General features: G+C 41.6%; 1 protein-coding gene across 1 annotated transcript in view; it reads left to right on the top strand.

The window, feature by feature from the left end:
- Positions 1-22,882, top strand: part of GPR179 (G protein-coupled receptor 179) — a 69,725-nt gene that overhangs the window by 12,404 nt on the left and 34,439 nt on the right. Inside the window, exon 2 of the mRNA XM_060780913.2 lies at positions 7,357-7,465. Coding sequence (XP_060636896.2) covers positions 7,357-7,465 — 109 coding nt within the window. The remainder of the gene's footprint in view (positions 1-7,356; positions 7,466-22,882) is intronic.

Below are 22,882 nucleotides of genomic sequence, written 5' to 3'. Positions count from 1 at the left end.
CTGACCGTCTATGAGGAGTAGTTGGGTTTGTATTGTTTTATTAGTTTTACTGGTTTTAGGGTTGTAGTGCAGGAGTTGTTGTTTAACTGTTCAACTGTTTAATTGATGTTATTTTGTTTTACTACTGTTATGTGATGCTGGCATCGAATTGTGCCTTTGTAAGCCGCCCTGAGTCCCCTTTGGGGTGAGAAGGGCAGGGTAGAAGAAACCAAAATAAATAAAATAAACAATGGCTTCAAACTACAGGAAAGAAGATTCCACCTAAACAATAGGAAGAACTTCCTAACTGAGAAAGCTGTTTAAACAGGAACTGAATGGCCATCTTTCGGGAATGCTTTGAATGTGATTTTCCTGCTTCTTGGCAGAGGGTTGGACTGGATGGTTCACGAGGTCTCTTCCAAATCAATAATTCTATGATTCTAAGATGGCTTTATGCCATTCTCTGGAGTTTTTAAAGAGAGACTGAACAGCCATCTGTGAGGAGTTCTTTGTGTGTTCCTGTATGGCAGGGAGTTAGACAGAATGACTCTTGGAGGTCTCTTCCAACTCTGATTCTGTGCCACTTCTAGCATCAGAGGCACAATGTCTCTGCATATCAATTTTTGGAGAACGCAAGGTGGGTGTTGTACTCCTAACTATGGGTTTCTAATAGGCAACTGAATGTTGAACCAGATGGGCTCGGGTAGTCAACTATGTTAGTTGTCATGACCAATCCCTTGGACACTTGAAATGGCAGCAAAGATTGCCAAAAGTGCAAACAAAATGAGAGGAAGCCAGATCAGACATGTCAAAAATGTGGTGTAATCTATATAAATAAAATGTAATGTTCGTTTGTGGGATTAACAGAACTCAAAAACCACTGGACGAATTGGCACCAAATTTGGACACAAGACACCTAACAGCCCAATGTATGTCCTTCACTCAAAAAAATGATTTTGTTATTAGGGAGTTGTAGTTGCTGGGGTTTATAGTTCACCCACAATCAAAGAGCATTCTGAACCCCACCAATGATGGAATTGAACCAAACTTGGCACACAGAACTCCCATGACCAACAGAAAATACTGGAAAGGTTTGGTGGGCAGTGCCCTTTGGTTTTGGAGTTGTAGTTCACCTACATCCCGAGATCACTGTGGACTCAAACAATAATGGATCTGGACCAAACTCTACACAAATACACAATATGTCCAAATGTGAACACTGGTAGAGTTTGGGAAAATAGAATCTTGACATCTGGGAGTTGTAGTTGCTGGGATTTATAGTTCACCTACAATTACAGAGCATTCTGAATCCCACCAACGATAGAATTGGGCCAAACCTCCTACACAGAACCCCATGTGGGCCACAGCAACGCGTGGGAGGGGACGGCTAGTGTAACATATAAACCATGTCTAGTTCACATTTGATCAGCCCAGACACTGCCTTGCCCGAGAAAGAAAATATGCCACACAGATGAACAATGAAGAACAAGCAGTTTATTCTTCGTAAATCAGAACAACATATTTGCAATCATGTGATCAGTTAGATCAACTCACATAATGTCCTTTTATGAGAGATTTAAAATGGTTTTTCTTTGCCCATGTGGATAAACTCCTTCAGCAGCTCATGAAGCAGCTCCAAACTCTGTCTCTCTCTCTGCTTCTCTCTCTGCAAGCACCCGCATAGCTCAAACCTGAAAAATGTAACAGTATCCAAAAGTCCCAGGCTTAGCTTGCTCCCTGGGCATAGCCTGACCAATCAGCTTCATGCATCTTATTTTACAGTTGACACGCACACACACTAACTGATTTCATGCACGCTTCAACAAAAAAGGCCTGATTTTGAAAAGTAGGTTTTGAAAGGCAAAACTGCATCTGCATCCAAGAGAAGCAATTTGTCCGAAAGAGTGCAGAAAGATCAAGGGACTCTAGAGATGCCATCACCTGGAATGGTTCAGTCAGTAGCTCTGGCTGTTGACCACAGTTTGTAAGATTTAGTTTTTCACTTGAAAAAATAGGCCACTTTATGCCCTCCGGGTATTTCAGTCTACAAATCCCATATTCATTTCCGATTGGTCTGGCTGACTGGGGCTGGTGGGAGTTGCGCAACAAATACATCTGGATAGTACTTGGTTACCTGCACCTGAAAAGATGAGAGGCGACTAATTAGAATCACATTTACATCCTTCAGTTTATTTTTTTTCCCTTTGCATGAAACTGGAGTGGAGGACGAGTACCTTCCTCAGTCTCCCAGTCCCTTTTCTCACCATATCTGCATGGCAAGATTAACATCTCCCTTAATGTTCAGCAACAGAATTAGAAATTAGTGACCTAGAAAAAGTTTCCCTTGGTGTGCTAGTTTGTTTTACTTACAAGAATTTTTATTTTATTTTTGGTGGTGGTAGGAAAAATAAAATAAAAATCAGACTGTAGTACCACCACTTTCCCACCCAATTCTGTTATGTGTGCAACATGCATAAAAATATGTATTATTGAAGGCTTTAATGGCCATAATCACTGGTTTGTTGTAGGTTTTTCAGACTGTATGGCCATGTTCTAGAAGCATTCTCTCCTGACCTTTCGCCTTCATCTACTGCAGGCATCCTCAGAGGTAGTGAGGTCTGTTGGAACTAGGAAAAGGGGTTTATATATCTGTGGAAAGTCCAGGGTGGGAGAAAGAACTCTTGTCTGTTGGAGCTAGGTGTGAATGTTTCAATTGGTCACCTTGATTAGCATTTGATGGCCTGGCAGTTTTTAGGTGTGACTTGTTACTGCCTGGGGAAATCCTTTATTGGGAGGTTAGCTGTTCCTGATTGTTTCTTGTCTGGAGTTCCCTGTATTTGAGTTTGTTCTTTATTTACTGTTATAAATTTAGAGGTATTTTTAAAATACTGGTAGCCAGATTTTGTTTATTTTCATGGTTTCTTCCTTTCTGTTGAAATTGTCCACATGCTTGTGGATTTCAATGGCTTCTCTGTGTAGCCTGACATAGAGACCACCAAATGCAGCACCCAAACATGTATCAAGGAACATGAAAAGCACTGCAGACTACTTTAACCAGAGAAGTCAGCCTTAGCAGAGCACCTGATGAACTAACGTAGACATAGCATATTATTTGAAAACACAGAAATGCTGGACCACTCTAACAACTACCATGTCAGAGGGAAATCTTCTCGAACAGCGTTTCTCACCCTGGGGTCGGGACCCCTGGGAGGGTCGCAAGGGGGCATCAGAGGGGTCACCGAAGACCATTAGAAAACACAGTATTTTCTGTTGGTCAAGGGGGTTCCGTGTGTCAAGTTTGGCTCAATTCCAGCGGTGGAGTTCAGAAAACTCTTTGATTGTACGCAAACTATAAATCCCAGTAATTCCAAATTCCAAAGATCAATGTCTATTTTCACCAAACTCCACCAGTGTTCACATTTGGGCATATGGAGTATTCATGCCAAGTTTAGTCCAGATCCACCATTGTTTGAGTCCACAGTGCTCTCTGGATGTAGGTGAAGTACAACTCCAAAACTCAAGGTCAATACCCACCAAACCCTGCCAGTATTTTCTCTTGTTCATGGGAGTTATGTGTGCCTAATCTGGTTCAATTCCATCATTGGTGGAGTTCAGGATGCTCTTTAATTGTAGCTGAACTATAAATCCCAGAAACTCCCAAATGAGAAATGACTCCCCCCAACCCCACCAGTATTCAGATTTGGGTGTATCAGGTATTTGTGCCCAGATTGATCCAGTGAATGAAAATACACCCTGCATATCAGATATTTACATTACGATTCATAACAATAGCAAAATTACAGTTATGAAGTAGCAACTAAAGTACTGTTATGGTCGGGGGGTCACCACCACATGAGGAACTGTATTAAGGGGCCGCGGCATTAGAAAGGTTGAGAACCACTGTCCTAGAACAGCCCGAAAAACCTACAACAACCCATGCTTAAGACTAATGGGAGGAGAAGAAAAAAAGAGACAAAACAACATATGTTGTATATATGCACTTTCTTTTTATACCTTGGACAGTTCCCCAAAATGTTTTGATTGACTCTTGGTACAGTCCTAATTTGTTAATGGGCCAATCCATCTATCTGTCTGTCAATTCATCTTGATTGTGCTTTCAACCACATACCAATCTGCCTGTCTATCTCACCCTCTGAACAGACAGTTCTTTCTGGAATTTATAAGCCCTTCTGCTTTAGGATTCCCAGGCTTTCCCCGAGTCACAATGTTGAGACTCTGTGTCTCATGGTGTCCTATATCTGATAAATCTGTCCTCTTGCTGCGTTGACCGCTCACTGCTTCCCTGCATACATAAATCATCAACAAAGAGGCAGTGACCTGCAATACCCTCTTGGGCTGATTTAGATCCGTCTCTTCCAGAGTTCAGGCAAACATAGAAGCCTGATTCTACACAAAAACACACAAGCTCCAGTTTGTGTTAATGCACATTAGTTATGTCTGTTTCAGCTCCATAGAAAATACATTCTCCATCACTTTGCAAGATTTAATTGAAACCGAGCCAGGACCTAAGGTCAGAGAGACTAGCAGAGTATAATTTCTAAAATTTGAAGTGTGAGTAACTTTATTTATACTCTTCCCTTCTCACCCCACAGAGGACTCAGGGCAGATTACAATGTGCATATACATGGCAAACATTCAATGCCATAGACACACAACATATATAGACCGACACACAGAGGCTATTTAATATTCCAGCTTTTTCATGAGAGTATTCTAGCCACCAGGGGAGCTGTTGCTTCACCGTCCATTTGTAACACTGATTAAGTACTTCCTCATTCTTTGCTTGCTTGCTGGAGATTGTTATGGTGTCGTAAATTAGCCTCCCCGCATAAGTGGTACCTAAAATTCCTACTTGACAGATGCAACTGTCTTTCAGGCTGCAATGGTCGACAGCAAGCTACACAAATTGGTTGGAAGCTCACTCTGATCCGCGCTGGCTTCGAACTCATGACTTTTTGGTCAGTAGTGATCTTAACGTCAGCTGCGCCACAGTCCCAGTGCTCCACTTGGGAGCAAGGCTGCCCAAGGCAAAGCAGCAAACAGTTCCCACCATGACTTCTCTAAATCAAAGAGTACAGTATTCCAAACCAGCCCAATTATTTTGGTGTGTGAGGCATAAAGTTACAAAAATATGTCTTCCTATCCATATCAGCTGTGGCACAGCTAGTTAGTAGTCAGCTGCATTAAATCACTATTGACCAAGAGGTTATAAGTTCGAAGCCAGCCCAGGTCAGAGTAAATAGTAATAGACCATTAATAGTCTAGCTTGCTGCTGACCTATGCAGCCCGAAAGACAGTTGCATCTGTCAAGAAGGAAATTTAGGTACCACTTTATGTGGGGAGGCTTAACTAATTTATGACACCATTAAACCTTCCAGCAGTGTACATAAGAATGAGGAAGTACTCCATCAAGTGGACAGTGAAGTGGCAGCTCCCCCTGTGGCTGGAATAGAGCATACCCTCATGAAGCCAGAAAGCTGGCATGTTAAATTGCTTCTGTGTCTGTCTACATATGTTGTATGTCTAATGGCACTGAATGTTTGCCATGTATATATGCATTATAATTTGCACTGAGTCCCCTACGGGGTGAGAAGGGCGGAATATAAATACTGTGAATAAATGTATGTATGTATTTATTTATTTAGAGTGTGTGTATGTATGTATGTATGTGTGTGTATATATATATATATATATATATATAGCCTTTCTCACACCCTGGGGGGACTTAAAGCGGTTTACACATAAATAATGGCAAAATTCAATGCCTTACATTGGGCTCTGATACGATGCCAATACAAACAATTATAATAGTAAAACCACAATTAAACATAAATTATAATTAAAACAAATCATCAACAAGCATTAAAACAATAAAACAGTCTCATCAGTCAAATCGCTGTTCTAGTCAATGTCCCTCTAAAATGCTACATACATCTACTGTTTGAAGGCCTGGTCCCAGAACCATGATTTTAATTTTTTTTCTAAAAGCCAGGAGGGAGGGGAGTGGATCTTTCTTAATTTGGGAGTATGTTCCATAGGCGGGGGGCCACAGCCGAGAAGACCCTGTCTCTCGTCCCCACCAGACGCATTTGTGCTGTTGACGGGAGCGAGAGCAGAGCCTCCCTGGATGTTCTTAGATTACAAGGTGGGATGTAGGGGTGGATGCGTTCGGACAAGAAACTGGACCAGAACCATATAGAGCTTTATAGTTCAAAACCAGCACTTTGGGCTCGGAGATGGACCGGCAGCCAGTGGAACTGGCATAGCAGCGTGGTGGTGTGCTCCCTGTATGTCACCCCGGTTAGTAATCTGTCTGCCACCCGTTGGACTAGCTGAAGTTTCTGAACCATCTTCAAAGGCAGCCCCATGTAGAGCGTGCTGCAGTAATCTATTTGGGATGTAACCAGAGCGTAGACCAAGAGGAACATAAATAACATAGCAGGAAATAATTTGCTGCAGTTTAATCCGTTTCATTATTTTTCCAATTTTCTACTACCTCATTGTGCTTGTCTAATGAAAGGGTTGACCTTGTATATAGGCATCCTTATTCCCTGGGCATTAATAAAGTTTCTGAAGAATGACAGACTCAAGGTTTGGAGATGAGATGGAAGAGAAAAAGATTACAAGGAAATAAGCATTGCTTTCTTTCTTTCTTTCTTTCTTTCTGTCTTTCCTTCCTTCCTTCCTTTCTTCCTTCCTTCCTTCCTTCCTTCCTTCCTTCCTTCCTTCCTTCCTTCCTTCCTTCCTTCCTTCCTTGTATTTTGGTATTGCCTACCAACTCACAAGGTGACAAAAAGTACACAATGCAAAAATAAAAACAGTTTCAAACATATTAAAACACCCTTTAAAACAGTCCTAGAAAGATAACAGATTCAAACATTAATGTTAAGCAGAACAACATTATTTTAGTTGCCAACCAGAAGCTTTAAAGAAATGGGTCAAGTGTAATTCCCTTGGTTATCCCCAAAAAAAAGAAACTTAGTTCTTTTTTTCCTATGCTAGAATTCCTGTGTTTTTTAACTGCATAGGGCACAGAAATATAATAGGGAATCACAGGAACAACTGCCACCATTTTTGAGCTTTGAAATATTAGGTGGAATAATTCAGTTTCGTCTCTGACAATTACACTTTTGGTCCTCTCTTTACTCCTCCATGCTAATTGGAATCATAAGTTCTCCCTGTATCAGATATGATAGTGTATAGGCTCTTAGTTATGCATAACAGCCAGCTGCAGTAACATCTGCAGCAACAATAAAATACAAGGATCTGCAGAAGACCAGATGTTAGAACTGGTCCCTCCTTCCTTCCATTCTCCATCATGTACATGCTTTTAATCTCTTGTGTTTTCTGTTCCAGAGGGGTCCTGAGGATGGATGTTAAAATCCAGAACATTGATATAAACCAGTGCGCCAGTGGACAAGGATGGTTTGCAAATACACACCAATGTGACCTCAACAGTACCCAGGTAAGGAGAATCCCAACTAAGACAAGGATTAATTTTAGATTGTTTGTAATGAATGCTAGGAATATTTTATACTGCCCATTCTCTGGAAGTCTTTCCCCAGAAACATGCCTTTTATTAATCTTAAGACTTCTGCTTTTATATACCATTTGAGGCCTCTTTCATATTACATAGTTATAGTGCTATGTTTCTACTTTAACTGCTATAAGTACGTCCTATGAAATCTGGATAGTTGTAATTTGGTGTAGAGCTAGACTTCTCTTGCGGAGAATTCTAAAATCTGAAAATCTCAGGTTTCAGTACAATGTATCTATAGCAGGGCCCACAGTGACACAGTGGGTTAAATTGCTGTACTGCAGAACTGACTGACTGGAATGTTGGCGGTTCAAATCCATGGGATAGGGTGAGCTCCCACTGTTAGCCCGAGCTTCTGCCATCCTAGCAATTCGAAAACATGCAAATGTGAGATCAATACGTACTACCTCGGCAGGTAAACAGTGCTCCATGCAGTCATACTGACCATATGATCTAGGAGGGATTTACGGACAATGGGCTCTTTGGCTTAGAAATGGAGATGAACACCACCCCTCAGAGCCAGAAGGGAAAGCCTTTACTTTTTTATGTGTTTCATTGTTCCTAGGGATTGAATGTTTGCCTTTGTGTTTGTATATGCTGGAATCCGCCATGAATTCCCTTAGGGAGATCGGGCAGAATACAAATAAAGTATTATTATTATTATTATTATTATTATTATTATTATTATAAACACAACAAGATGAGTCCACAGCAAACAAGATCATTCTGCTGGCTGTTGTATTGAATCACATGTTGGACACTTCCCAAGTGTCTAGGACTGTGTGATGTATCGACGAATAATGCGTGCAGATCCCAATAAGGTGGTCTTTCACAGCTGGCAAGTGATAACTTTGTCAGCGCCAATTGTGTTTAAGTGCAGGCCAAGGTCTTTAGGCCTTTACCCAGTGTGTCGATCACTACTGGGACCACCTTTACTGGCTTGTACCAGAGTCTTTACAGTTTGATCTTTACATCCTCATATGGTGTCAGCTTTTTCAGTTGTTTCTCTTCAATCCTTCTGTCACCTGGGATTGCAATATCAACAATCCATACTTGGTTTTTTAACACGATTGTGAGGTTAGAAGTATTGTGCTCCAAAACTCTGTCTCTCTAAATTTGGTATTTATTTATTTTTTTGGTCGTGTCAGGAGTGACCTGAGAAACTGCAAGTCGCTCCTGTTGTGAGAGAATTGGCTGTCTGCAAGGACGTTGCCCAGGGACGCCCGGATGATTTTGATGTTTTATCATCCTTGTGGGAGGCTTCTCTCATGTCCCCGCATGAGGAGCTGGAGCTGATAGAGGGAGCTCATCCACCTCTCCCCGGATTTGAACCTGCGACCTGTTGGTCTTCAGTCCTGTCGGCACAGGGGTTTAACCCACTGTGCCACCAGGGGCTCAATAATAATGAATGAATGAATGAATGAATGAATGATGATGATGATGATGATGATAATAATGGTGTCAAATAACTCTGTAATGTGAAAGAGGCCTGTGTACATAAGAGGATCTCTACTCAAAGAGATTTTAATCAAGCTGACAAAAGGATGGATTGGGAAGAGGTCATATGCTGAACAATGGAAGGAGAGGGAATCAAGGCATGTATGTATGGAAATTAAACGTTGCAACTTATTCATTCAGAGATATATTGGAAAGTTTAATTTTTAGCTTTGGGTATTTGGAACATCTTATGCCTTCTTCATGAAAGCAATCTGCCCAAATGCTATCAATTGTCAGGAATTGCATGTATAGACACACTCCATGCTCTCTGTTGTGTCTTGCTCAATCCACATAACCATTTTGTCCATTTGTTGGGGTGCAAGGTAGGGACAGCATCCAGTACAGCAATCTCTTGAAATGTCTCTAAAGGCAAAACTGGGCATGGCATCAATTGCCTGTAACGGATATGCAGAGGGAAGGGACATGATATGAAAATAACAGCCATAAGGAAACCTGAGCAAATTGTGCACCATGTGGGGAATGGGAATGTTTAATTCTTTCTCTGACAAAAAGCAGGTCTTGGAAATCCCTGTTTGGATCTTCCACACAATCCCGTTGATGCTAAGGAAAGCTTCCTTTGATATGACCTAGCAATTTTCCATAGCAACGCCGGATAGTGCTCTAAGTTCGGTAGATAATTGTGTTAAGGGAGACTGAGAAGCTTATATACGGTTCAGAAATGGATAGTAAGCAAGGTTAGTGACCTGCAGTGGAATGGGACATGTGGGGCATAACCAGCCTGTGAGGGATCTTTACTAGGAAGAAGAACAAAGGCCAAAGGAGTTCCCTTGTACTTGTTCAAAAACTAAGAGAGCTACACATCTTGAGCAGAATTCTTTCAACAAGGCAACAATATATTAAATGCTATATATTGCATTGGAGCACAATTCCTTAATTCTGTGTGTGTGTGTTTGTGTATAGTTGAGGAATTGTGGCTCAATATAGATACTTAATGGATGGATGGCATCCTTGAAGTGACTGGACTGACCTTGAAGGAGCTGGGGGTGGTGACGGCCGACAGGGAGCTCTGGCGTGGGCTGGTCCATGAGGTCACAAAGAGTCGGAGACGACTGAATGAATGAACAACAACATAGATACTTAAAGGGAGCCCTTGGCTGAACTTGCTGACTGAAAGGTCTACGATTCGAATTCGGGGAGTGGAGTGCACTCCTACTATTAGCCCCAGCTTCTGCCAACCTAGCAGTTCGAAACATGCAAATGTGTGTAAAGCAATAGCTGTCGCTTCGGCAGGAAGGTAATGGCGCTCCATGCAGTCATGCTGGCTACATGACCTTGGAAATGTCTAAGGACAATGCCGGCTCTTCAGTTTAGAAATGGAGATGAGCACCAACCCCCAGAGTTGGACACGACTAGACTTAATGTCAGGGAAAAACCTTTACCTTTACTGTAGATACTTAATGTGTGGTGTGCCCTTAATTTGGCTGTCAACTTATGTCAACTCCATGAATTTCATAGGGTTTTCTCAGGCAAGGGATACTCAGAGGTGGTTTTACCACTTCCTTCCTCTGAAATATAGTCACATCACCTGATATTAATTGGTTATCTCCCATCCAAATATTAACCAGGGCTGCACTTAGATCAGAAGGGATCTGGTGAGTTCAGGATACTTTGGCAGGTTCAACATTGTGTTACTTCCTACAAATCATGTAAACTTCAAACGTAGTTGATTCTTTAAAACCTACTGATGTGCAAAATAGGTTGAAAAGGAACACAGCCAAAATCAATCGCGGCTACACATGTTTTTTCAAGTGTGATTTCTTGCTGATGTCTGCAACGTTTGTGTTAATTAATTCATCAAAGTAACATTAAGGTAAAATGGGGATTCATTGTTACCTGTGGAATATTAACTTTAGTGCATTCCCTTCAATTCAAAAATAGTTTTAAACAACTTGAGGTGAGTGTGCTGTAATTTCTGAACATCGTCCCATTTTACACAGCTCTTTATACAAGTTATAATACCCCCTTTCAATTTAAAACTAGTTACTCTCCATTGGCCACCACATCTTAAAAGTTGGACTATGGGTGCATCTATGTTGTTTGTTATTGTTTTGTGTTATAGTTTATTCACTTATATTTTGTGTCTTTCCACCTTTGAGTGCTTTGTGAGCCACCGAAGTGCCTTCAGGAGATGATGGCAGGGTATAAATAAAGAATTATTATTATTATTATTATTATTATTATTATTTGAAACACAACAAGATGAGTCCACAGCAGGCACTCTGCTGGCTGTTGTATTGGATCACACGTCGGACACTTCACAAGTGTCTAGGACTGTGTGATGTATTGGCAAATAATGTGTGCAGATCCCAGTAAGGTGGCCTTTTGCACCTGGCAGATGGTAATCTTGTCAGCGCTGATTGTGTTTAAGTGCAGGCCAAGGTCTTTAGGCACTGCACTCAGTGTGTCGATCACCACTGGAACCACCTTTACTGGTTTGTGCCAGAGTCTTTGCAGTTCGATCTTTAAATCCTCGTATTGTGTCAGCTTTTCCAGCTGTTTCTCTTCAATCTTGCTGTCACCTGGGATTGCAACATTGACAATCCATACTTGGTTTTTTAACACAATTGTGAGGTCAGGAGTATTGTGCTCCAAAACTCTGCCTGTCTGAATTTGGAAGTCCCAGAGTAGCTTGATGTGTTCATTCTCTTTATTATTATTATTATTATTATTATTATTATTATTATTATTATACGGTAGCATTAATGCAGTTTGACATCACTTATTACTGCCATGGTTTAAGGCTGTAGAATCATGGGAGTTGCAGTTTTACAGGGTATTTAGCCTTCTCTAACAAAGGGTGCTGGTGTCTCACTCTCAACACATCTCAGGATTCCATACCATTGAGCCATGGCTGTTAAAGTGGTATCCAATTGCACTAATTCTACAGTGTAGATGTAGCCTACATCTCTGGAGATTGGGGTTCAATTCCTTGCTCAGCCACAGAAACCCACTGCATGACCTTGGGTGAGTCACACACTCTCAGCCCCAGATATCCCATAATAGGTTCACCTTCAGGTTGGCATAAATCAGAAATAATTTGAAGACACACAACAACAGACTTTTCATAGGAATTTCCAATATGTATTTATTTATCATGTCAGGAGTGAATTGAAGGTACAATTGTAATGTATTTAAATACACAAACAACAAAAACTTGGCATGCTAGATTTCCTTTGACTAGAAGCTGGTCACTTGGAGTCCCTCTGGTAAGAAGGTCCTCCATTGTGCATGTGGCAGGGATCTGACTGCATTGTAGAAGGTGGTCTGTGGTTTGCTCTTCTCCATACTCACATGTCATGGACTCCACTTTGTAGCCCCATTTCTTAAAGTCTGTTCAGCACTTTCCAGATCACCCAGTCTTCTGTGTGCCCAGGAAGGAGTCTTTCATTCGGTATCAGCCCTGATTGAGATTCCGGGTTCTAGCCTGCCACTTTTGGACTCTTGCTTGCTGATGTGTTCCTACAAGTATCTTCAGTAACAACATAGAGTTCCCTTTTCTCCCTGTCAAAAAGGGTTAAGGGAGTTTCTTTGCAGCTTTTATCCTTCTAATTTTACTAGACTTTGCTGCTATAGGAATAACTTGTTTGGATTTCTCTTTTGCTCCCACTCACCCACTTGCTTATTCCTTCACTCCCTCTCTCTGCTGTATGTTGCCTAGTTAGTACTATTCACAGCCAGCATCCGTTCTCTTCCTCCGCTATTGCCTTCTTCGCCACGGTTCTCTCCAGCATCCCTCCTGTGTCTCATTTCCCCTTTCCTTCTGGCCTCCCTGCATTATCCTCTCCCACTCTGCCGACCCATCTGCCTCCTTCAGCTGCTCTGTACCTTTGCTGCGCAGCAGGGTTTTAACATGCAAATCTGCATTTAAGCACCTTTTACAGAGTGTGTGTTTATTCATGCGTCTCATCAGGAGTGCTGGGCACCGTCTGTGATGAGCAGCCCCGGATTGGTCCACCGCTTTCAGCCCAATGGGTGGTTATGGCCACTACTTCAAACCTGGTGGTATGTGACAGAAAACATCTTGGAAGGCCTCCCAGACATGTAAACCAGTAGGGTGTAAGGAAGAGAGGATGCTGTGATATTTCCTCACTGGAAAATTAGGGGAAATTCATATCTTCAGCAACATTTGCATTCGCAGTATATCTTTGCTGGAGGAGGGAAGCCTTTTTGAAAATATTATTCAGAACCGGTACTAGACAATTTGGTACCCAAGACAAAAACAAAATATAAAGGTGTAATCCAATAACGCTGCTAGAGTTTGATGTGTGCCTTCATGTTTCCAACTTATGGCAACTCTATCATAGCAAAATTTATTCAGAAGGGGTTTGCTCTCAGCTTTACCCATTGGTTTTCCAGGTTACCCATTGGTTTTCCATTGCTAAATAGGGATTTGAACCCTGTCCTCCCAGCCAGCTGTGCACTGGGATTGTGGTGCAGCTGGCTGGGAGTCAGCTGCATTAAGATCACTACCGACCGAAAGGTCATGAGTTCGAAGCCAGCCAGGGTCAGAGTGAGTTTCCTACCAATTTGTGTAGCTTGCTGTCGACCTTTGCAGCTCGAAAGACATTCATCTGTCAACTAGGAAATTTAGGTATCGCATATGCGGGGAGGCTAATTTAACTAATTTATGATGCTATAAAAATCTCCAGCAAGCATGCAAAGAATGAAGAAGTACTTCATCAGTGTCACAAATGGACAGTGAAGTGACAGCTCCCCTGGTGGTCAGAATACCCTCATCAAAAGCTGGAATGTTAAATAGCCTCTGAGTGCCTGTCTATATATGTTGTGTGTCTGTTGTGTGTCTATATATGTTGAATGTTTGCCATGTACATGTACATTGTAATCCGCCCTGAGAGGTAGTGAGGTCTGTTGGAACCAGGAAAATTGGGTTTATATATCTGTGGGACTAAGAACTCTTGTCTGCTGGAGCTAAGTGTGACTGTTTCAACTGACCACCTTGATTAGCATTTGATAGCCTGGCAGTTTTTTGGTGTGGCTTGTTAGTGCCTGGGGGAATCTTTGGTTGAGAGGTGATTAGCTGTTCCTGATTATTTCCTCTCTGTTGTTTTGCTGTTTTAGAGTTTTTTAAAAACTGGTAGCCAGATTTTGTTCATTTTCATGGTTTCCTCCTTTCTGTTGAAATTGTCCACATGCTTATGGATTTCAGTGGCTTCTCATGACATGGTGGTTGTTAGAGTGGTCCAGCATTTCTGTGTTCTCAAATAATATGCTGTGTCCAGGTTGGTTCATCAGGTGCTCTGCTATGGCTGACTTCTCTGGCTGAAGTAGTCTGCAGTGCCTTTCATGTTCCTTGATTCGTGTTTGGGCGCTGCGTTTGATGGTCCCTATGTAGACTTGTCCACAGCTGCATGGTATACGGTAGACTCCTGCAGAAGTGAGAGGATCCCTCTTGTTCTTTACTGAACATAGCATTTGTTGGATTTTCTTGGTGGGTCTGTAGATTTTTTGTATGTTGTGTTTCCTCATCAGCTTCCCTATGCGGTCAGTGGTTCCCTTGATGTATGGCAAGAACACTTTTCCTCTTGGTGGACCTTCATCTTTACTCTCGTGGCTTGTTCTCGGTCTTGCAGCTCTTCTGATGTCTGAGGTGGAGTATCCATTGGCCTGGAGAGCCCAGTTGAGGTGGTTCAGTTCATCTTGGAGGAGGTGGGCTTCACAGACTCTTTTTGCACAGTAGGCCAAGGCTTTAATTGTGCTTCTTTTTTTGACTTGGGTAACAGTTGGAGTTTTTGTGTAGATATCTATCTGTGTGTGTGGGTTTTCTGTAAACCATGTGACCCATTTGTTGGTCTGGTTTGCGGATGACTAGGATATCTAGAAAAGGCAGTTTTCCTTCATTTTATTTTTCCATGTTGAATTGGATGTTTGGGTAGATCTATTAGATGCTGTTAAGATGGTCCAGGAACCTGTTTAGTTCTTCTTCTCCATGGCTCCAAATGGTGAAAGTGCCATCCACATATCTGAACCATATAGTGGGCTTTTTTGTTGCTGTTTCCAGGGCATGTTCCATGTAGAAATTAGCTATGACCGGGCTGAGAAGACTCCCCAAAGCTACTCCATCTTTCTGTTCATAGAATTCATTATCCCACTGAAGGTAGCTGGTGGTGAGGCAATGGTGAAACAGAGCTGTGATGTCTTCTGGGAACTTCTGGTTGATTAGTGCAATGGTGTCTGCTACCGGGACCATGGTAAATAGAGACACAACATCGAAGCTGATCAGTTTGTCATTGGTATTTAGCTTGAGATTGCTGATTTTTTTTCTATGAAATGGGCTGAGTCCTTGATGTAGTGCGTAGTGAGCCCAATATGGGTTTGTAACTGCAACCAGAAATTTTGCTAATTTGTAAGTGGGGAATCCAATGGCACTCACAATGGGTCTGAGTGGGGTGGAGTCCTTATGGATTTTTGGGAGTCCTTAAAGCCTAGGTGGGAGGGCTTCTGATTTACATAGTTGTTGGCGTATGTCAAAGTTGATCGAGGAGTTCTTAATCAAAGTGTTGGTTTTTCTGGTTATTTTGGAACTTGGGTCTTGTTTAAGTTTTTTGTATATAGTGGGATCTAGGAGTTTTCTGATCTTCTCTTTGTATTGTTCTGTATCCATGATTACTGTGGCATTCCCCTTGTCTGCTGGGAGAATGATGATATCAGGATCTGAGTTGAGGTCTCTGATGGCTTGTCTTTCCTTCTTTGTTATGTTACTGGAGGGAAGTTTTGCCTTTTTCAGGATCGTTGCTGTTTCCCTTCTTACTTCTTCTGCTTCTTCCTCGGGAGGCGATAAATTGCTGATTTGACATTGGCAATGATGTTTTCTACTGGGATCCTGGTGGTGGTTACAGGAAAATTTCCTCCTTTCGCTAGTATGGATACCTGGTCTTCAGAGTGCTGTCTGTCTGTCAGGTTGATGATGGTCCGCGATGTATCCAGTTCCGGTTAAAAGGGTGACCCATTGAGGTGGGGGGGGGGGGGGGGACTGACTTTCTGCTGCTCTAGAGACCAGAACATAAGGGAGCAATGGGTTCAAATTCCAGGGAAAGAGAATCGACTGAAAAGATGAGGAAATACTTCCTGAGAGTAGGAGCTGTTGCAGAGTGTCATAGGCTGCCTTGGAGTGTGGTGGAGTCTCCTTCTCTGGAGGCTTTTCTGCAGAGGCTGTCTATTGGGAATGCTTTGATTGTGCATTCATGCATGGCAGGGGGTTGGACTGGATGGCCCTTGGGGATCCCTTTCAGCTCTAGGATTCTCTATCAGGAGTAGGCAGTACGGAGTCTAATGGATACATTTTTTCTCTCCCATCCACCATCTCATCCTGACCAATGCCAACCCTTTTGGGATCCAAACGTTTTCTGTCTTTCCTTCACTTTCTGCCTCTGAAAGAGAAGATAAAACGGAGGACAGGGCAGGGAGGGGACTTGTGGAGAATCCCCCCTCCGAGCCCATCGTGCGGCACCCAAGTTAGAAAGTTTGCCCATGCCTGATCTACACTGTAGAATTAATGTAGTTTGAAACCACTTAATCTGCTATGGCCCAATACTATGGAATTATAGGGGTTGTAATTTTATAAGGTCAAGTCTTCTTTATCATAGTCCCGGTGCCTTACAGATACCAACACTCAGCCATCACAGTTAAAGTGGTGTCAAACAGCATTAATTCCATAGTGTAAATTGACCTCAGGACTTTGCCCAGAGCTATGATTGAAAATTCAATATCGTGGATAGTTCTCATCACATATAAATGCCATAAAGGTAATAGATAATTTGACAATTTCTGGTCCTAACATGTTGAATAAGCTCAGGGAATCTGTATATTGATCCAACTCAGAGCTTCCCTTTAGAGATCGTAACTGTTGATTAGGAAGATCTGGAGCAAAAATATTTCAATGTGGAGTGTGAACTCCATTCTCTTCTCTTTTCCTGCAAAATTTTATATGCTCCCCTCCACAGCCATAGCCCCCTATATCAGTAATCTGAGGCAATCAATGGCCCTCCCTTTGGTGGATCCACTTATAGCCCCGCATCATAACACAGTGAGTTCTCGTTTCAGTCCTTCCTCTTTTGATTGAACACGTCTTATTCTGTTTTAAATTAAAAAAGGAAACACGGTCTAGCATTGTTAATTAACAGCTCACATCTATCTTTGGCCCTTATTTCCGTTCCATCCTCTTTTTCTCATGCTGGGTAAATACCAGCGACACATGCTGATCATTATGTGTGTGTAATTAAATCATTTCTTTTGAACCATGGGAGCCCTTTAAATATCCGCTTCCCCAGGCACTTCTGACATTGCAGGCTGTGCGGTGAGGGGGCTGGATTTAATTCCAGCTAGTCAACCAGCCTGTCCTAAATGCATCTGGTGTAGCTTCCTTTGCAGTCTCTTCAACCCACAAAAACTCCCCAGTTCCTGATCTGGTTCAGCTTCCTTCTCCCTCACCATTCTGCTGCTACTTGTACTTGAAACAGACTCTCAGGGATCCCTTCCACACAGCAGAATAAAATCCCACATTTCCAGATTTGAACTGGAATATATGGCAGTGTGGACTTTAGACAACCCAGTTCAAAGCAGATATTGCGGGATTTCTTTGCCATGATATTCTGAGTTACACAGCTGTGTGGAAGTGCCCATAGTTTGCTGAAATTAGGACAGATATTTCAACCAAGACTGAAGGTCTGCCTATATTGTGGAATTAATGGAGTTTGATGCAGCTTTAACTACTGTGGCTTAAGGCTGTGGAATCCTAGGATTTATAGTTTGGTGAGGCAGGAACACTCCTTTGTAGAGATGGTGACAAGCCTTGTAAAACTACAATTTCTAGGATCCCATTGGATGGAGCCATGGTAGTTAAAGTGATGTCAATCTGCATTAATTCTACAGTGTAGGTCAGTGGTTCTTACCTTGTGGGCTGTGGACCACCAGTGGGGCGTGAGGACGAAAATCTGGTCCGTGAGTCTCCTTCCTATTTGTTTTATTTTATTTTATTTTATTTCGACTCCTTTCATGCCACCTGCCACCCCTTCCCTGTCGCAGATTATATATGGGTTGAGCCGCCCCTGCCCATTATGCAAAGTAAGCATTTGCAATATATTTGATTTTGCCCAGGGGCGCTCTTGAGACGCTTTTGGGGGAAAATAGACCTTGACATATGCGAGTTGTAGTTACTGGGATGTATAGTTCACCTACAATCAAAGAGCATTCTGAACTCCACCAATGATGGAATTGAACCAAATATGGCACACAGAACTCCCACGACGAACAGAAAATATATATTAGCGATTATGCAAAGTAAGCATTTGCAATATATTTGATTTTGCCCAGGGGCGCTCTTGAGACGCTTTTGGGGGAAAATAGACCTTGACATATGCGAGTTGTAGTTACTGGGATGTATAGTTCACCTACAATCAAAGAGCATTCTGAACTCCACCAATGATGGAATTGAACCAAATATGGCACACAGAACTCCCACGACGAACAGAAAATATATATTAGTGATTGGTTGAGGGGGTGCGTGCCAAAGTACTGTTTGCTTACCATTGAAAATTACCTAGGGCCGCCTCTGGTCGCAGACCATGGCATATGTTCTGTATCAGAAGCGAGAGTTGATGTGGTCTATGTAATGCAATTTTCTCAATTGCATTACACCCCAAACCGATTTTAAGTTGACCAAAAACTGATTCGTAACCCTTTTGGTACCAATGTTGGAGAGTGGTCCCTGGTCAAGTAGTTCCTGGTCAAAGTGGTCCCTGGTCAAAAAAAATTGGGAACCATTGGTGTAGGCACATCCTTATTGTGCTGGATTTGTCCCTTCCAAGAAGTTCACTTTATGCTGACAGCTTTTGAAAATGTTATCCTCCACCAGTCCAGAATCTACCCTCTCACTTAATTTCTGTATCATCACATATAAATGTAGATTTAGATTAACATTCCTTCCCACATAAACTTCTTTATCCCTTAAAGCAAAGTTTTCCAAAGTGTGTGTTGCAACACTTCAGTGTGTAGGCATGTTAATGTAACAAGAAACCTCTCTACGTGAAATAAGCAATAGATCATACAATTAAAAAATATAAATAAAAGATGTTCATGAGATATATTCTGTCTCCACACATTTCATTATCTGCTATAGAGGCTGGATGGCCATCTTTTGGGGGTGCTTTGAATGCAATTTTCCTGCTTCTTGGCAGGGGGTTCGACTGGATGGCCCACGAGGTCTCTTCCAACTCAATGATTGTATGATTCTATATATGTGTCTGTATATCTTAAAAGGTATTGGTTGAACTTACCATGTGATCAGAACTAGAAATTATCAGACTCAAGACTCTATTTTAGTTAGAAGAAGCCATTAGATTAGTGTTTATCAACCTATGGGTCCCCAAAATTATATTGTAACTGGATTCATAAGCAAAGTATCTGTATGCTGTATACATGAAATTTTGTGAGTAAACAAGCTCTGTTATTTTTTTAAAAGACTGTTTATTTTGTCTCTTGAGAGCATGAATTAAAGACAAATATATTTTAAGGGAGAGTAGATGTTTGGGTAACTAAAGGACTACTTCTGAAACTCTGCTGAATATACATGTTTTGTGCATTGGCATGTCTTTGTCCCTGGCAGTTCAAAGGCATACCTAAGTACATTAGTTTAACAGCTAAGAGACCTAATTTTCTTGCATGAATGCTGGTGAACATCATTTTCCATAAAGGTTGTGACTTCTAATAAGGTAATGCCTTTCCTTTCACCAGTGGTTTTCAAAAAAGGTTATGAATCCCATTTCCAAATGGTCATGGAGATTCACATTTTCCAAAAATTGGATGGTGGTGTTCTAAGAATAAGAAAAGAAATAATTTAATGAATTTATGGAAGCTACTGCAAGTACGTAGGAACCAGCATTGTGCCGTGAGTTTGACAGGTGAACTTTGACTCTAGAGCAGCTTTCTCAACCTGGGGGGTCAGAGCCCCTGGGGGTGGGGTTACGAGGAGGTTTCAGAGAGGTCACCAAAGACCACCAGAAAGCACAGTATTTTCTGTTGATCATGGGAGTTCTGTGTGGGAAGTTTGGCCCAATTCTATCATGCTGGGATTCAAAATGCTCTTTGATTGAAGGTGAATTATAAATCCCAGCAATTATAACTCTCAAATGGCAAGTCTATTTTCCACAAACTCCACCAGTCTTCACATTTGGGCATACTGAGTATTTGTGCCAAGTTTGGTCCAGATCCATCATTGTTTGAGTTCAAAGTGCTCTCTGGATGTAGGTGAACTTTTTTTTTGGTTGTGTCAGGAGCGGCCTGAGAAACTGCAAGTCGCTCCTGTTGGTAGGTGAACTACAACTCCAGAACTCAAGGTCAATGCCAAGCCCACCGAACCCTTACACTATTTTATGTTGGTCATAGGAATTCTGTGTGCCAAGTTTGGTTCAGTTCCATCATTGGTGGAGTTCAGAATGCTCTTTGATTGTAGGTGAGCTATAAATTCCAGCAACTGCAACTCCCAAATGACAAAATTAACCCCCTCCCCCAACCCCGCCAGTATTCAAATTTGGGCATATCAGGTATTTGTGCCAAATTTGGCCCAGTGAATGACAATACATCCAGCGTATTAGATATTTACATTACGATTCATAACGGTAGCAAAATTACAGTTATGAAGTAGCAACAAAAATAATGTTATATTTGGAGGTCACCACAACATGAGGAACTGTATTAAAGGGTTGCAGCTTTGGAAGGTTAAGAAACACTTCTCTAGAAAATAGGATTCAAATCTCCATCTGGACCTGAAACTCTCTGGAAAAACCTTGGGTTAGTCACACATTCTCAGCCTCAAAGGAAGGCAAAAGTAAATGTTTCCTGAAGAAACTCTACCAAGAAATCCCCACCTTAAATTAGAAACGACTTGAATTCGCACAACACAAATAATAACAACTGCAAATGTGCATTTGAAATTCTAGGAGATCCACCTAACAGTAAGAAGTTGTTTAATGCATATAATATCTATTAAAAGATTCTGAATGGAGATTAATTAAACATGAGAGAATGGGCAGAAAATCCGATTTTACATTCTCTTGATTTTCATGTTTTTTAAAAAACATTCCCCATTATAGAAGCAGTTTTATTTAGATGGTTTTAGATGGACAAATAAACAAAAATTACTGTCAAGATCTGCAAGCACAAGATCTGAGAAGCTGATTTAATAAATTGTTACTTCAAAAATAATCTGAAGGACATGAAAATAATTTGAAATGTGTGTCTCATAATTAAAACTCCTGAACTCAATCCACTTTGAAACTGAAATGCAATTTCATTTCACGTTATTACATCCTAAGTGTTGTTATCCTATCTCCTTCATCTAGCCTGCCTTTTTGTTCCCGCATGGCTTTACTGTGCTTTGAAGTGTGAAAATGTATTTGCAGAAACAAAAAGTATCTGCAAATAAACACCACTGTGCAAAAGATGCAAACACCAGGATTTCATGATTTCCACACCAAGAACACAGATGGAGCACGCTGCTGGTTCTGTGCATAGTGCATTTTTGTACTTTCTCCCTTTTGGCCTCTGTGCCCCACTTTTGCATCGGCATCTGCTCCCCTGGCGTTGGGGTTTGGGGGTCTCTGGGTCCTTTGGCATTAAAAGCCCTAGGCAGCTCACCAATGGTTGCTCATGAAATGGTCACTTTAGCTCTTTTGGCACTGGTCGCTCCCTGAGGGATTAGTGCGCTCTGCGGCATTAGTGATCCATTTAGGTTTTACGAATAAGGGGATTTGGCCATCGAGCATTTGGCTATTACGATGTTTAAACATTTAACCACTCGAGTCCAGACAGGATGTGGAAACTAACATGAGGAGGCTAGTGAGGAATTGGGAAAAAAATACAAAAGGATAAGAATCAAGACACACGTGGGTCTAAATTAGAAGATAAGAAGGTTTTCCTTAGTCTAGACATTAAGGAAAGCTAAATCTGAACTGTAATATTTTAACTCTTTCTGCAGAAAGATGTCATAGTGGCATGAGGCATTGTTATTTCCACTAACTAGTCTTTGCTTATTTTGCTTTAAGTCTCAGGTCCAGAATCTATTGGAAATGTCCAGAGCAAATACGTCTCAGGGATTGACAACATACAGCTATCAAAGCTCACATTCTATTAAAAAAAAAATCTCTACGAATATTCCAAGTTTCCTGGCACTGTCACTCTTCCTTTGTGTGTTCCCTCTTTCTATGTGACATGGATAGAGTTCAGGAAAGTAACTTTTCTAAGCTACAAATCCGGTGGTTAGAATTTGGGGAGTGGGTGAGCTCCCACTGTTAGCCCCAGCTTCTGCCAATCTAGCAGTTTGAAACCATGCAAATAAGTACAACTCCATCGGAAAGGTAACAGCGCTCCATGCAGTCATGCCAGCCACATGACCTTGGAGATGTCTATGGACAATGCCGGCTCTTCAGCTCAGAAATGGAGATGAGCATCAACCCCTAGTAATTGGATACAACTGGACTTAATGTTGGGGGGAAACCTTTACCTACCTTTACCTAAGATGCCATTAGTTGTACAACACACACTAATTTCAGTGCCACCAACCAATAAAAGCTTTATTTATATATAAGAAAAGCACCAGTGATTCTAAGATGCACCCCACTTTTAGAGATGTTTTTAAACAGGGTATTACTTTTAGTTGATCGTCTTTATTCCCTACCCGCCCCCCTCCCCATTCACCATTCATTGAGAAGTTCACTTACACAAACCTCACTGAATAAATCGGAATAGCATACAAGCATTATTGTGGCACAGAGGAATGATATTCCAATATGATATTGCAAAGTTTTAAGAAAA

The sequence above is a fragment of the Anolis sagrei genome, chromosome 6 (assembly GCF_037176765.1).
Source record: "Anolis sagrei isolate rAnoSag1 chromosome 6, rAnoSag1.mat, whole genome shotgun sequence".
Taxonomy (NCBI): Eukaryota; Metazoa; Chordata; class Lepidosauria; order Squamata; family Dactyloidae; genus Anolis; species Anolis sagrei.
Note: the sequence above shows the minus strand (reverse complement) of the source record. Positions and strands in the feature narration are given on the sequence as shown.